This window comes from Idiotropiscis lumnitzeri, chromosome 16, assembly GCF_059441095.1.
Source record: "Idiotropiscis lumnitzeri isolate Australia: NSW breed Sydney's pygmy pipehorse chromosome 16, RoL_Ilum_1.0, whole genome shotgun sequence".
In the NCBI taxonomy this organism is placed as follows: Eukaryota; Metazoa; Chordata; class Actinopteri; order Syngnathiformes; family Syngnathidae; genus Idiotropiscis; species Idiotropiscis lumnitzeri.
This window is the reverse complement of record NC_142406.1, coordinates 9,535,088-9,549,943: the sequence shown is the minus strand read 5'-3', so window position 1 is coordinate 9,549,943 and position 14,856 is coordinate 9,535,088. Positions and strand designations below refer to the sequence as shown.

The window sequence follows — 14,856 nt, the reverse complement described above, 5'->3', positions numbered from 1 at the left end:
TAGTCGGGGTTAATTAACATTGAGTTGAGCTGTGTTTAATGGTTAATGTAGTTTCTTCCTCCATTACAGCCCCCCGCCCCCTCTCTCACCTTAATCCACCCTGTGCGCCCTTACCTCCCTGCAGAATCAGCAGCAATGCGAGCTGCCAAGCAATCGCATTAAGTGCAGCACGGCCGCGCCTACCTGCCTGCCCGCTTCGTTTGGCCATCTGTCATGTTGCCTTGCTGCTTGGAATACAGACTACTGTGAAGGGTCTGATATGCTTAATTAAAAAGCAAGCGGGACAATGTGTATTCAGTGACTCTTAACAGGTTGTGCACACTGTTGGCAACAGGTGTAAAAATGCTGGAGAGTGCCATATTTAAAAGTGGGTTTATGGCACGGGCGGATCTAAAGTGTTTTGCAATTAGATAATTAGATAATTAACATTTGGGTATATTACATTTTTTTTTCTTCCACATTTCTCCAAAGTCCTCCATGGGGAACATAAAATGAATGTTTGGAAATTTTGGGGGTTTATAAAAATTTTTTTTTCAGGACCACCTGAGATATCCTAGGCCACCCAAAGATACAAAATAAGACACATAACAATTATTCTCAGGTTGGTCGTCTGTACTTCAGCTGCAATTGGCTGCTTGCTTCTTATTGCAAAAGCAGAGCCCGCAGTGTGGGGTAAAAATATTTTAACTTGTGCACACAGCAGTTCACAAAGTGCACTAGCTGCCATTTTGAAGAAACGCCTTCTGGTAATGATTATTATGTTAATTAACCCCACATGGGTTGAAATTGCAGAACAGTCACAGACACCCATTTTGAGAAATAGCCAGCTAACAGAAGGTTTACTCGGATATTAAAGTGCACACGTGAAGGCTGGGCCGGCCCTCTAGCAACCCAACAATTTTTATACCAACAATAATAGTCAAGCTTCCATAATAATGTGTGATCAGAGATTATTATTTGACAAAATGCTAAATAGTATCTCCCAAGCTTAACATCCCATTTCCCCAATTCCTCTCTATATAATTTTGGATGAACAGCGAATTTGAAGGTGTGACTGAAGAGAGTGAGCTTTTCCATATTCAGGGTCTATAATGAGAAAGGTGAATGTGAGAGCTCTACGGGAGAGATGAGAGTGGAAATGTGGGAGGGCAAGTGAGATAGAGCTGACAGGGACGAAATATGGCCGAGAGAAGCCTGGAAGGAAAAGAAGAAGAAATGCTGCCAGCGCCTGTAAGTCCACACTCTTGGTGTAGAAGTGAGGGATGGAATATCATTGCTATGCCGCACCACGCCACAGCCGGAGGGCAGGCTAAAGTGGAAGGCAGTGGTTGTGAAATTTTAATCACCCCTTGTTTGTTTGTCATCGTAGTAGCTGCTCAATTAAAAAAATCAAAAGCCTTGGCAGAAGACTTCACTTGGCTGACTGCTCAAGCTAGAATGTTGTACTTTACATTGTGCGGTATTGTAACTCATCATCAGTTTAACAATCACCAAGAGGATGAGGAAAGCAAACGTTTGACCGTTCTGTTTGTGGAAACGATTGAATGAAATCAAGCAGGGAATCAATGGGTTTTATTTTTTTGTGTTCTCTTCCTCAAACCCAGCAGAGTTATCTTGCACACCACCATCCTATGCTCTCGAGCTATGCTCTCACCAACCACTACTTTACATTCGGGAACCTCCATCACATGTCATCCAGCTGCATGCCGCAACCTCCGCGCTTGTTGGCCTCCCTATGTTCCAACCTCTTCTCGAACAAAGTCTTCATCCTTTTGGAAATGTCCACCCCCAATCGCTTGTCATGTTCCTTTCCTGGATACCAAATGTACCCATCACTTCTTTATCACCTCGGTTTTTTTCACCAATATGTATGTTACAATCTGCACCATTACGATACAATTTTATTCCAGTGTCTCCCCGCCTTGGATAATCAGAACTATTTTGTCAAACTCTTTCCGGAATTTCTCATTCTCTCCTATAGTTCAGATCCTACTTGTGGAGCATAACCACTAATTACATTAAACATGACACCCTTGATAAATAAATAAATAAATAAATAAATAAAGAGGATCCGTCTTAAACTTTAATTAATTTTATTTATTTATTATTAATAAAAACGTGTAAATACATCCATGGCCTGAACAGAAACAACTAAAGGACACGTAAGTAATCCAACATATTTACTTTATTTATGAAACCTTTTTATAGCAACATTGGCTATTTAAATTAACAAAAACAATATATATATTTATTTAAATTCATTGATAGGTATCATATTTAATTTTAGCCATTATTGCAGAAAAATAGAAGGGAGGGAACGTTTAATTCTCAAGTTGCTTTGACGTCTTTTGTCCACTAGATGTCCCTCGTGTTACTTTCATTGAAGCGCCACCGCTACGAATCTATTTCGACACAATTAAAAAAAAAGTTTGAACACTTATGGATAATTGTGTGATCACCCACCCAAAAAAATGAAAAAAACTTTCCCTTCATTGTGTTGAAATAATGGCCATTATTGCACCTATTATTATTCCCTGATTCTTCTTCTTCTTTTATGCTGGGGTTTCTTCTTCTGTGTTTATGACTACCCGTACCGTACGACAGCGCCACTTCAGACTTGGCGTATAAATTACACCCTAACGGCGTCTTCGTCGTATTTGTGCATCACTGGCATTTCATAAAGCGCTTTCGTGTTTCGGTATTATTTTGAGGTACGAATTCGGCTTCATATCGTATGAATGTTTCAAAAAATACAAGCAAACTGAGAAAGATAACGAGAAACACTGGAACAAGATGCGAGCAGCTGATTGGTGGACACAAGGGACCAGTACCACAACGGGTGTAAACAAAAATAATAATTGGCAACACCTGCAAAAGCTAATCAAAGAAACAAAATAACGTAAAAAAAAGTTCCATTTTTTTGTACCGTGTAATACAAAGGCCCAACGTGTTTCAACATAGAACATGTTAGGTAAGTGGCTAGGAATTGTAACAGCTTATCCCTCTCACTTGTTTAATTCAAAACCAACTTAATTCACTTTGCTCGTCATGGCTAGAAATACAGTTTTGGGGCCCCTGAGCTTGAATATCAAGACATATTTATCTGTTCAAGATTTCCGTAACAAAAATATCATCACAAAGCATACTGTATGTCAAATGCCAGTGCCTTATTTCCACTTTACAGCATTCTCTGCTGGCCTAACATAATCAAGAAATCATGAACATATTTATGCTAATAATTATAAACAGGATTTATAATAATTCTAACAATAATTATTATTCACATTCACATCAAATTACGTTGTATTTTTAGGTGAGCGTTTTTATCGAATCAGAATTCAGCTAGCTTGTGTTGCCAGGCAAATTTCATAATACCAGCGGGACGTACTATTCCTCAGAGCCTTCAGGTTCTTTCCTGCGGGCGTCTGTGCTGTGTGTGTGAACGACCATTTAGAGTTGCTCAACAGTTGCGATAGCCAATCAGATCACGATGTGGTTACAATGAAAATCTAAAATATATTCTTGCTTTTTTTTTTAACCCACAATTGCCGAAGGAGGGAAAAGTGTAGATTTGATTTCAGTTATACTTGCGTGGCCATTTTCAAGACGGACCTTTCAAGAGAATCTCTCTCGTGATTCAGGTGTGTTTGTATATTATTTTTCCAGCCGTGATGTCATAAACGATGGCATTATGAGGGGGGTTTATTCAAGTCGGACTAAGTCGGACTTCACTGAAGGCATAAATATGAAATGCATGGTCCGCCACTGTCAAATGCATCGATTTTGAAATTATGACTAATGGTAACACGTCTGAAATGATTTATTTCTCACAGCCCGGATATGTGAAACTCTCCAAGCCAGTGGCCCTGTGGACCCAACAGGACGTTTGCAAATGGCTGAAGAAACACTGTCCGAATCAACATCAGATCTACAGTGACTCCTTCAAACAACATGATATCACAGGTAGGCATAGCGACGGGGTCAGGTTTACGTTTCGCCGAAATATGCATTGTACCGTATTGATTTGATACACAAACATCAAATATTGATACTTTTTGCTGACACGTTTTATTACTCTGGAAGTAAAGGGTAAAACACGCGAATATTATTATTTTTATCCGCTCAATCATAAAACCTTGAAACAACCCGGCTTCTTGCGGTTGTCACTCCTCACTCCGCCGATGTCAGATCTCATTCAAAACATCAATTTTTTTTTCTATGTGCGCCGAGTGGCAACCACCTGCAGCCTCATTTCCACAGTCAAGACGTTGCCATTGACGACATTTGGCACGTCAATCATTTTCCAAACAAGGATCCTCAAGGTCACCCTGCTGTGAGCAACACTTTGGTCCTCATGGCAACAGACGTCTCTTAATTGCCATGCACTCCACCTCTCGGAGCGCGACCGATCATGCTAATATGTTTGTTTGTTGCCGTCAAGGGCCTCTTCGATTCAGTGATGGTCTAACAGCCTAAAATCTCGCCGAGGTCATGAAGAGTGGCAGAATGATGATGAGTCTTGTTTATGCCGTAATGCATTTTCAACATTATATGCTTGCGATGAGTTACATTTGGCATTCAATGTAAATGATCTGAAACGATGAATCACGTGTTGCCTGTTGGCCTGCTTCCAGTCTGCAGTAATTGAGACATTTCATTCCCTGTTCTTTTTAATTTAATGAAAAGAAAAAAAAATTATGACGAAAAAACGGAGACATACATATTTGCGATGATACACATTTTAAACCGCAAATGAGTTTAGTATGCAACAGAGCTCCTGATCCCACTTCCAAAAAAAATCGATGCGTCCCATCCTCCTGCTTCACCTCCCTCGATCTTTACCTCCCAACCCTAACAGAGACACCCAGATGTCATTAAAAATGCATTAAAGCATATTAAGGCGTAATTACATATTAGGCTCTAATCTGTTGTAATTACACGACCCGGACTCTTTTTGTAAAGCAATAGCTTGGTACGATAAATGACTTAAATACACATTTTCTGATCTATGCTATAATCACTGCAAAAGGTGTCATGATGCTAATTAGAAGTAAGCCAATGGGATGAATAAGTTACGGACAATAACTACAAGGAGAGTAAAAACCTTCTGAATTGATCCCAAAAATATCCATGTCATGTACATTTGGTAATAAAGTCGCGTTACTGACGCCAAAAAAGTCATCTCACATATCTTGATTGGAACGCTTCACACTGCTCTCCAGTTTAAATGGAGTCATTTTGCCTAGGCTAACAATGTTAGCATGTTAGCATCTTTGTGTTTGCCACTTGTCACTGCGTTCTTAATGGTGACTTCTTATGAAAATATTTATTTATTAATTAATTAATTAACCTGGAGAAAGTTCAAATTGGTAGTTTAATGATCACACCGCAGAGCTTATAAAGGTCTTTTGTTCCTTCGCAGTTGCACATCACTTAGTGCAGTACCGTGCTGCTCGGCCGGCGGCGATCTCCTCCGCATCCACCGGATGGTTTCACACTGTGTACAAAATGTATTTTTGATGAGCCGCCCAGAGAAATGAAAGGTGACATATGCTATTTTCAACTTGAAGGACAACTCGAAGAGGGGCAGACCTTTGCCGGAAAGGGTGGCTCTTCAATTATATTTAGCGACCGTGTAAAATGAATTCAGAGATTTGTGTCAACATGCAGTACATTATTCATGTTTGATAGTATAGCATGAAGTATTGTATCCTTTTTGATTTTTATTTAATAATTCTTTTTTTCTGGCCCGTGACTAAATCGGTGCCAAGTGATATCCGGTGCAATTGCTAGTTATTTATTTATAATTTCCGTGGCCCATTTTTTTACCAGCACAGCGTTTAATTCGCCAGCTATCTGCGCTTTCACCCCGAAACTGCATCGTACCTGGATGTCGCAATTTACACAGCTCAGTGTCACTATATAAATTCCTTATTTCCACTTTACAGGGACTTTAAATCTTGAACCGCATACACCTTGCAGCAGAGTTCACTTAATGGTTTCCTTTCACACTGTGTCATAAAATGTTACCATAATCCACTCTGATGATGTGTGTCCTTGGTAGAGGTGACCAAAATAACAGAGGGAACATCTGGCTACAGGTTACGATGTTAAGAGAAGTGTCCATAAAATGTTTTTTTTTTTTAAATTACAAGCTGTATATCAGATCCAATGTGAGCATTTAGCTAAGCTTGAGTATCAAGTTGTTTAGTCATTGTTGATTTTTGCCTCCTGCACAATTTGCCCAAGGCAAAGTGAGAGCACCTAAAGTAAGCTCAGTGTCTGTGTACGCCTCAATTTGCATTTTTATTCGGAATCCCACAAAATTCATTGTGTGTGTTTGCGTGAATGTTCACGCGCTTTACAATCCCATTCATCAAAGCAGCTTGTGCTCGGCCAGGCTTCAAGATTAATCTGCCTCCTTGCAACACTGCTGCCTTACACACCACTCATTAATCTGGCACTTGTGTGAACATGTATCACCCCCCCCCCCCTGACATATATGTCGGGGTTCTGGGGTGAGTTGTGAATTTTGGAATATTATATCTAATACAATATATTTGGTATATTCTCATTATAATGCCGACAACCCAGGATAAAAATCAGGGTAAAGAAATGTGCAAATATTGGAGGTGCAGTTTATTTTGGCAGTTTGAATAAGCAAACCCTGCAAGAAACTGTTTACCTCATTCCAGGGGTGACTGATAAGTGTGATCGTGAAAAAGTCATCTCCATACAGAAACGGTAGTGGAGTCGCAGTGACAAATACAGGGCGCAGTATAAAGAAGAAAATTGGGGTGATAAAGCCATCATGTTTCGATTTACTTATTATGCAAGCGTGCAAGAATTGGTTGTTCAGCACTGGCTCTTATAGAAAGTCAGATCAGAAATGCACAAATGTTTTTTTTTTTATTTCCTAAGCTCTAGACAACAGGTGATAAAATATACTTTCTACTGTCTGTCTTCCAACTGCAACTTTCATTTCAACAAGTTTCGCGAGCTGTGAATTCAATTTGTTTACAAAACTGTGGTCGCCGCCCACTTTGTGTTGCACCGATTAATCAATGACTTCAACTCCACCTTAATAAAGGATCCTAATGGTCCTTCTGTTGCCATTGATTATGCGGTTCCAACACACCGTTATAAGAATGCCGCCGCAACATGATATTAAATAAAGTTGTGGTGTTTTAATGGATTTGTGTAGAGCAGGTCAGGATGATTTTCAGACACCAAGTAATTATTATTTATCCCAGCATCTCGCTTGCTTTTTCTTCCATCATTTGCCCTCCTTCTTGGCTCTTCAAAATTCAGAATATGGTCTCATAACAATTAGCCGATAAATGGTTTGACATTATCTTCGAGTCATAACAGCATTCGTGTGCATGCATTTCATTTGATCACATGACGCGGATTGCTACTTTTCCTTGCAGTTCACATTGTATCTTTTTTTATATCTATCAAACATTCTCTGTTGCATTATTGTTATTTTCATTGCCAGTTGGTGCTCATTAACTGTGGTTGTACCGAGTCGAGAAAAAGTCTCCGTGCGGTTTTAGAAAATTGGCAAAAATCAGTTGACTTGTACTGTAACTTTACCTTAAGGGTAATTAGATTCCTTAATAATCATGACATAACAGAGACTTAAAAGGAGTTAAAAGCTGAAATTGACTGACATTTTTTTTTAAAGTTGTGAAATTACATGTCTCAAAAACAATAAAGATTGTCTTTGGACAAAACTGTAGGAAGACTTTTTCATTTTTAGAGCGGTCCGTCTATTTTCATAACATTGCAACTTTGTTAAATTTTTTTGGGGTGTGATTTCACAATATTTTTCCTTTAATCCATGTATAATATTTCTAGGCTGTAAGTCATCAGGGCAAAAACGGGCAATGTGTGCTTATTGTTGTGGTCGTCCATAATTCATTGCTTGCTCGTTAGCCTAAATTATGGTGTCTTCGGCTGACAAAGGCCCTGCTAACTAACTAGCTTAATGATTACGGCGAGCTCCGCCGCAAGTCTTTTTTTTTAACATCCCGCAATATTCAACAAAGGAACTGAGAGCATGATTAAATTATGATTTTTTTTTTTTCCACAATTACAACTGGGAAAAGAAATACTGGAAAGCAGTTGCAAGTGATTAGCTTGTTGTTTTCTGTGTGTATGCGTGTGTGTTGCTAAACTAGACATTTGTTTTCCATCAAGTGCTCAAAGTAGTTACCTGGGAAATTTTACTCAAGTGTCGTATTTCCTTACTTTACATCAATGCACATAACGTGTACAAAAGATGTACAGTTTATCATTAACTTACTCAGGCAACTAGACGTTGGCTAAGATATCATACATCCGGTTCCTCACTTTAATTAGTCGAAATTTGACTTGTAATGTATTTGTGACGTGTGCAGCTACAAGTCTTAAGTGTCAATTCTCCAGAATTCTTCTTCATTTCTTCATTAGGGCGGGCTCTGATGCGATTGACAGACCGAAAGCTGGAGCGAATGGGCATCATGCAGGAAGCGGAGAGGCAGAACATCCTGCAGCAGGTCCTGCAGCTCCGCGTGCGGGAGGAAGTCAGGACCCTTCAACTCCTCACACAAGGTCTTTACGCAAAGCCTCCTTCAAATGTTTGCGCACATTACACACTCGCCGTAAATGTTTTAATGTTGTGATGCATAAAAGTGCTTGCGCGGGCTTCTAAACAGTACACAGGCAATGTCTGGCTACTTCCAGGAAGACATCTCACATTTTCCCAACTAGTCGCTCAATAGAGCTTCGTTTATACACGTGCCATCTGTAGTCATGGCAGGCGCTGCATGTTGTAAAGCCCACAGGAGGTGATTCATCAAAATGGTTACAAAACCACAAACGGTCTCCTTTCATAGCTTTTTGGTGGAAAAATGATCAGAGGCTTGTGTAATTGCACAATATGTGTGGGGTTCTCAAATCCTGTCAAGGTTTTTTTTTTTTTTTTGTGAGGTACAGCAGAAAAGTGTACCGTCATCTCGCCAGCAAGTATATGTATAATATAGAAACATCAGTAATTAGTAATAATGCGTTTAACAGTCTCCAAAGACGTTAGCACGCTTCGCACGTGACATCGGTAAATTGGCGATTTCTTTAAATTACTAGCGTCATTTTCAAGTCAATGTACAAAATTAAACCCACAACTTCATCGTCCTTGGCCATCTTTTCGCTGGGACTCAATGCGCTTCACATGCTCACTTTGATGATTCTCCTGTCTTCCACATAATGCATTTCTACAGATCATGTGTCACTGTTGTGAGGGGTGTGACATTAAAAAAAAAAAAAAAAAAAAAGTGCTGCTTTTTCATCTCCGCTCCTCACTTTCTTGCTGTCACCTTGTGGTTCTCTCTTTCCTGTGACTGCTTCGCTCAAATTCCGTAAGTGTGGCTGCTTACTTCACCAATACTTCCATCACCTTGAGCACACTTAAAAAAAACTGAAGTTAGCCTCCAGGGTGAGAACATTTTATTCTAGGAATCTTAGAAAGTGTGCAAAGTCATACAACGACGTTCCAACCTCGGGTAGCATTACAATATGCATTGTTTTGATTTAAAGAACGACTGTACAATGTTTAAAGCTCATTCCCAGGTGGAAAACTCACTTTTCTTTTTTTTTTGCAAAAACTGGGAAGCAGGTAGGAGAGAAAGAAGTGTATTTCGATGCCCAGGGCACACGCACCTCCAGCCAGAGGCTCGAGGCAAAAAGAGTTGTAACCACTTGGGATCTGAACTCCCGAGAAGGGAAATGAGATGGCGGAGGTTGGGGTTGGTGATGAAGCATCAGAAAAAAAAAAAATAGAAGATGCAATGACAGATGGGTGAGAGGATCGAGCAAAGAGGAAAACAGGAAACTCGGTGGGAAACAAAAAGACGTCAGACAGATAATCTTACACATTCACGTGGAGGAACTATGCAAAAAAAAAACAACAACACAGAATCATATTTTTAATGGAATTATGATCCTGATACACTAGTTTAAAAAAAAAAAACACATCTCAAGATAGGGCAAACACTCCAATATCTCGACGTCAACGACGAGGAAGAGAGACACATCTATTATCTATCATGACATGGAGGGCACGAAAACAGGCCGATAGTGGGGTGGAAAAAAGAGAAAATGAGGTGTGGTAATTACTGCAGTGTACCCAGACAGAGCTGGCTAGACGGACAGTGATTAACCTTTAAGGGTTACTGGGCCATGCGAGGGGAATAATTAGATCTCCCCATGTCCCCACGTCAGTGTCGAAGACAACAAAGACGGGAGGCTTGTCGTGATAGCCTGTGAGGGAGTCCACAATCGGATGAAAGAGGACAAACAAACCCAGAACAACAGCAGCCTCGGATTTTTCGGAAAATGGAGAGAAACGGGCAAGGATGTGTTGACGTGGCACACATGCTACAAAATGACACAAAATACTAGTAGAAATGTAGAAGACATGTTTATATATTTTTGCAAAGCTAAATGTTCCCAGTTTGGCTACAGACAGATATCAAATGCTCTAAATTAATTGTCGATTGTGACATTCGAGTTTAGTATGCTACCAGGGGTTGAAGAGTTTCCTTAAAATTGTCAACTAATTTTAAGAGCGAATTAAAAAAAAACAAATTATAACTAATGTTAAGTCGTTAAGGGCTTAGCCAATGTTAATTTTTATTAGCTGCTCAGCTAATACTTTAGGGCAGGGGTGGGCAAACCTTTTGATTGGCGGGCCACAATGGGTTCTAAAATTTGACAGAGGGGCCAGACCAGGAGCAGATGGATGGAGTGTTTTGGTAACCTCACCTCATCTGAGAAAAAAAATACATTTAATTTTAAATGAAAGTAAACAAAAGCATTACAACAATATATATGTCTTTGAAAAACCACAGTATTTAGAAAATAAAACATTAACAACGTTTATTCATTTAATTTTGTTCAAGTTCGGCGGGCCGGATTAAAACGTTTAACAGGCCGCATGTGGCCCCCAGGCCGTAGTTTGCCCACGCCTGCTTTAGGGTATAACGGCGCATACAATTAACTTTCAAGTCTATGATTGGCTTGTCCTTTTTTTTCTGATGTTTTCCACGTGTATTTTTTTCCTGTTTGCCTCCAACGAAATATCAGCTCAATAATATGGCAAAATGTGACAGATAACATTATCTTCCATCTTTTGTTCATTAAAAATAAAACCTTTGTCATTTAATGATAAGATTGTTGCATTTTCAAACTTTTCAGACAACTACACTATGCACTCAGGAAATGGAAAGACAGTGTCATCATAATAAAACACAAAGTAAAAAAAAAAAAAAGTGAGGGGGGGGGAGCATTGTAATAACAAGGATCGATAGGTAAGGAAAGCAATAAACCTGCGTCTCATGAGAAAACATGATACACTTTCTGTCTGGCCAGTTCTGGTTTCTCCGCTCATAGGTCTGATTTCCCGAGATTTCCACGAGCTGTACCGTTTATATTAAGCTTGAAACAAACAGCAATATTCCTTCACCTGAGACAAGATGTCAACGGGAAATGGAAGTGAGTTATAGATTTACATCAAACATCAAATAGGTCTCAAACCCCCCAAAAAAACATGAGGTGAATTATTGTGTTTTGTCACAGAGGCTTTTTAAAAAAAAAAAAAAAAAGGGAATGCAAAGCCCTTTAACGGCCTCGGACGGCCTCGCTCTTAATTAACTGCAATGCAAAGATGGGAAGTTGGTGAAGCGTTGCCTTTCTTTACTCGTAAAAAGAAATCCAATTTTCAACTTTTTCTGCATTCAATTTCATGCTCGGGCCCATTATGGCGTTTTCAACCCCGTGCTAATAAATATGCTATTAACTGGCTTGTGAAAGCATCACTCTCCAAAGCTACTTGAATTAAACAGCTGACGGCGCCCCGTGAAAGTGGTTTTCGCAGTACGCCACAGTAATCTGTGCATGTAGGCATGGCCAGAGTGTTTATGCTTCATTTACTCGAACAAAGACTCATTAAGAGTGACAGAGATAAATGCGAGACAAATCACACGCAGATTCCTTTCAATATTCCTAAATGTGATCGGTCACTCACCGCGACCTATTTTTGAATGTCGGTGTGCTAAATCAAGCAAAGCAACTATAAACTCGAAATCAGTAATGTCGCGGCATTTTGTCATGAAGAACTAGAACTAATAAGATCCCTTTGATCATGCATCAAATGATAATAATTTTACGTGCAGCATCTATGTAATTGTCATTTGGCGATTGTTTTCTTTTCTATAAGCAGCTGGCAGTTATCATTTTTTTCTAATATATTATATTAGATCGATACAACAAATCACGATTAATTATGTCATTTAAGGCCATGAAATAAATTCTGGCCGCCACAACACTGTCCTTAAGCTACTCCACTTTTTTTTTTCCATTATCACGTAGGCATTGTCAAAAAAATGTTACCACCCAAGTACAGACTCATTCGTGACAAGCAGCGGCTATTAGCTGGTAAAGACGGTGGCGTGTCAAAACAAATATTAGAGAGATCAAACAGCGTTGAGAGAGGACTGACTATTCGAATTTCATCAGGTGCACTCATGCGTGACTCCCGTTGTTCTGTGACTACCTGATGCGTGTTCCTTTTTCTGCCGTTTTATAGTTTTATAGACTGTAGGAGTTCATTAACACTAAATGACTTACTAAATACATTTAAAAAAAATCCTTAGGGTATTATTAAATATCGCAATGTCTATATTGTAGTATTTAACACCAATATGGAATGTTTTATATATATATCCTTAACGACCGAATTCCGTTCCAACAGCAGAAGTGAAACTCGATTTTTCTGGACTCTCGATTGTAACGATTGCTTTGATAAACATTTAAAAGAGATAAGTACAAAACAACTAGCAAATATGGCAATAAATGATTCTTGTAGCGTTCCGTGACAACATATTCGTCAACGAGTTCATGCCGTGTCATTCTAAAACTTAAAACGTCATTATCCAAACACCCACAGTGATGCAACTGAAGTACGATTTGAATGAACTGTATGGGAATAGAGGACATATACATATTGAGGACATCCTCTGTTTCAGGCCAAAATTCCAATTTATATTCTGTGCAAACTCCAAATACAGTACGTCTTGCCCTGAAGTGGATTATACGGTATACTGTATGTTTTTCCTCCAAAGACTTTGTTGAAAAGACTCAAGGCGCTCCGTGTGACTTCTGTTCTTCCTTTGGGCTTTCCCATGAATCAGATGACTTGCGCCGGTGTGCGACGAACCGAGAGCTCTCATTAGCCGAACTCTCCCTCCAGGACCGCAGCCTCTATGAAAGCCCTTCAGCCTTACGGTTCCCTTGACTTCATCCGTCCTCTCTATGCTCTCCACTGTATCCTCCCTCTTTTTCTTCCTTGCTTATTTTTGCCGCGAGGGAAGGTCAAATTAATTCTTTTCCATCATTTCCCGTCAGTAAGATTTCTTCCGCAGAGACTTTCACTATGGCTCAGTGCCCGAAAGATGTGAAAGTGAATACCTTTGACAAACTGCTTTTTTTTTTTTAACCTGTCCCCATTTAGATATAAATGTGGTATATATATCGTTTATAAAACTTCGAACTGCTCCCCTGCGGAGACGTCATAGTTCACCATAACCTTAAAATCATGAATCACTTGGCTTTAAACCTCAAACATGGGGATGCATGCAGAGATAACTCAGATTTGATCAATATTCTTAATTCAGAAATTGGCTTCCTGTTGTGAAAGCACAAGTCATGTTTGCTCGGAAATGATAATGGTGGGAGTCCAGATGTCCTTCATTCTATCAAAACATGTTTTCCTTTTGGAGTAACAGCACCAGCTGGAAAAACACAATGAAAGAAAATACATATTTGGCTTAGTGACTAAATATAATAACGCACAAAAAAACTGAAAGTTAAAATGTCTTTGACGTACAATAACGACACATCAGCCCAGACCACTGAGGGCTTCCAATTATAGACTCGAGTCAACACACACATACACACACCGCATTTTTTTCCTATTCTCAGAACAAAAGAGCTGCGAGGCAGATGAGTAATGTCAAGGTTAGACGGAACCATGTGTAAAATAATTTAGCTGAAGATACATAACTAACCCCACCTTTACTTCCAACACTGACTCACTCAAGGACGCTAGTGATGATCTTCATTTGTGAATCTGATAATGAAGCTGAAGCAAATAACGCAATTTGAATCAAATGTGCCGGAAGAAAAGACAGAAACATTATAAGGACATCATTCAAACATCAAAATCGGCATATTGCGCGAGTGTATGCTCTCACCGTGATGTCAGCCCGCCACCCTCCACCCGACTTATGTTGATGTTTTGTTGTGACAGATTTGCTGACATCGGAAGTTGTTCGTTTATATCTTTGCCTGCAGAGATGTTGTCAGGCACATGCCCAGAGCGCCGTGACCATAGCCTTGGTCCGGCTGTCTGAGAATGATGTATTGTAGAGAGAAACCGGCACTAAGCGTAGCCGTCACAAATTGCCGTTAACAATGGTTGCGTCGACTAACTTCGTCTCTGACCTTCTCAGTCTTGGTACCACACCAATCAGAATCGGGTAAGTCAACCGGTAAAATACGTCTAATGCCAACATTGATACGCTACTTTCGGCTCAGGCCCTCTCGTGGAATTTATATGTTCACCCCGTTGGCTTGATATTCTGTCTTCCTTACATATTCCCAAAAAAATGTGGCCTGCGATTTACTGGCAACCAGTCTAGTGTGTATCCCTGAATTGCAGTTTCTTGCCCAAAGTCGGAAGGCAGAAGGCTCTTTACCGTTCTCCGTGCGGATCGGTGCCTTATCCATATATTGCTTTCCGGGGAAACCTGTTGTAAA

The 14,856-nt window shown here is 39.8% G+C and overlaps 1 protein-coding gene across 5 annotated transcripts in view; it reads left to right on the top strand.

Moving 5' to 3' along the window:
* samd12 (sterile alpha motif domain containing 12) overlaps nucleotides 1-14,856 on the top strand; it is a 56,781-nt gene that overhangs the window by 13,751 nt on the left and 28,174 nt on the right. For all 5 annotated transcript variants that reach the window (XM_088278494.1, XM_088278493.1, XM_088278495.1 and 2 more), the window contains 2 exons: nucleotides 3,834-3,963; nucleotides 8,455-8,595. In XM_088278494.1, coding sequence (XP_088134620.1) covers nucleotides 3,834-3,963; nucleotides 8,455-8,595 — 271 coding nt within the window. The remainder of the gene's footprint in view (nucleotides 1-3,833; nucleotides 3,964-8,454; nucleotides 8,596-14,856) is intronic.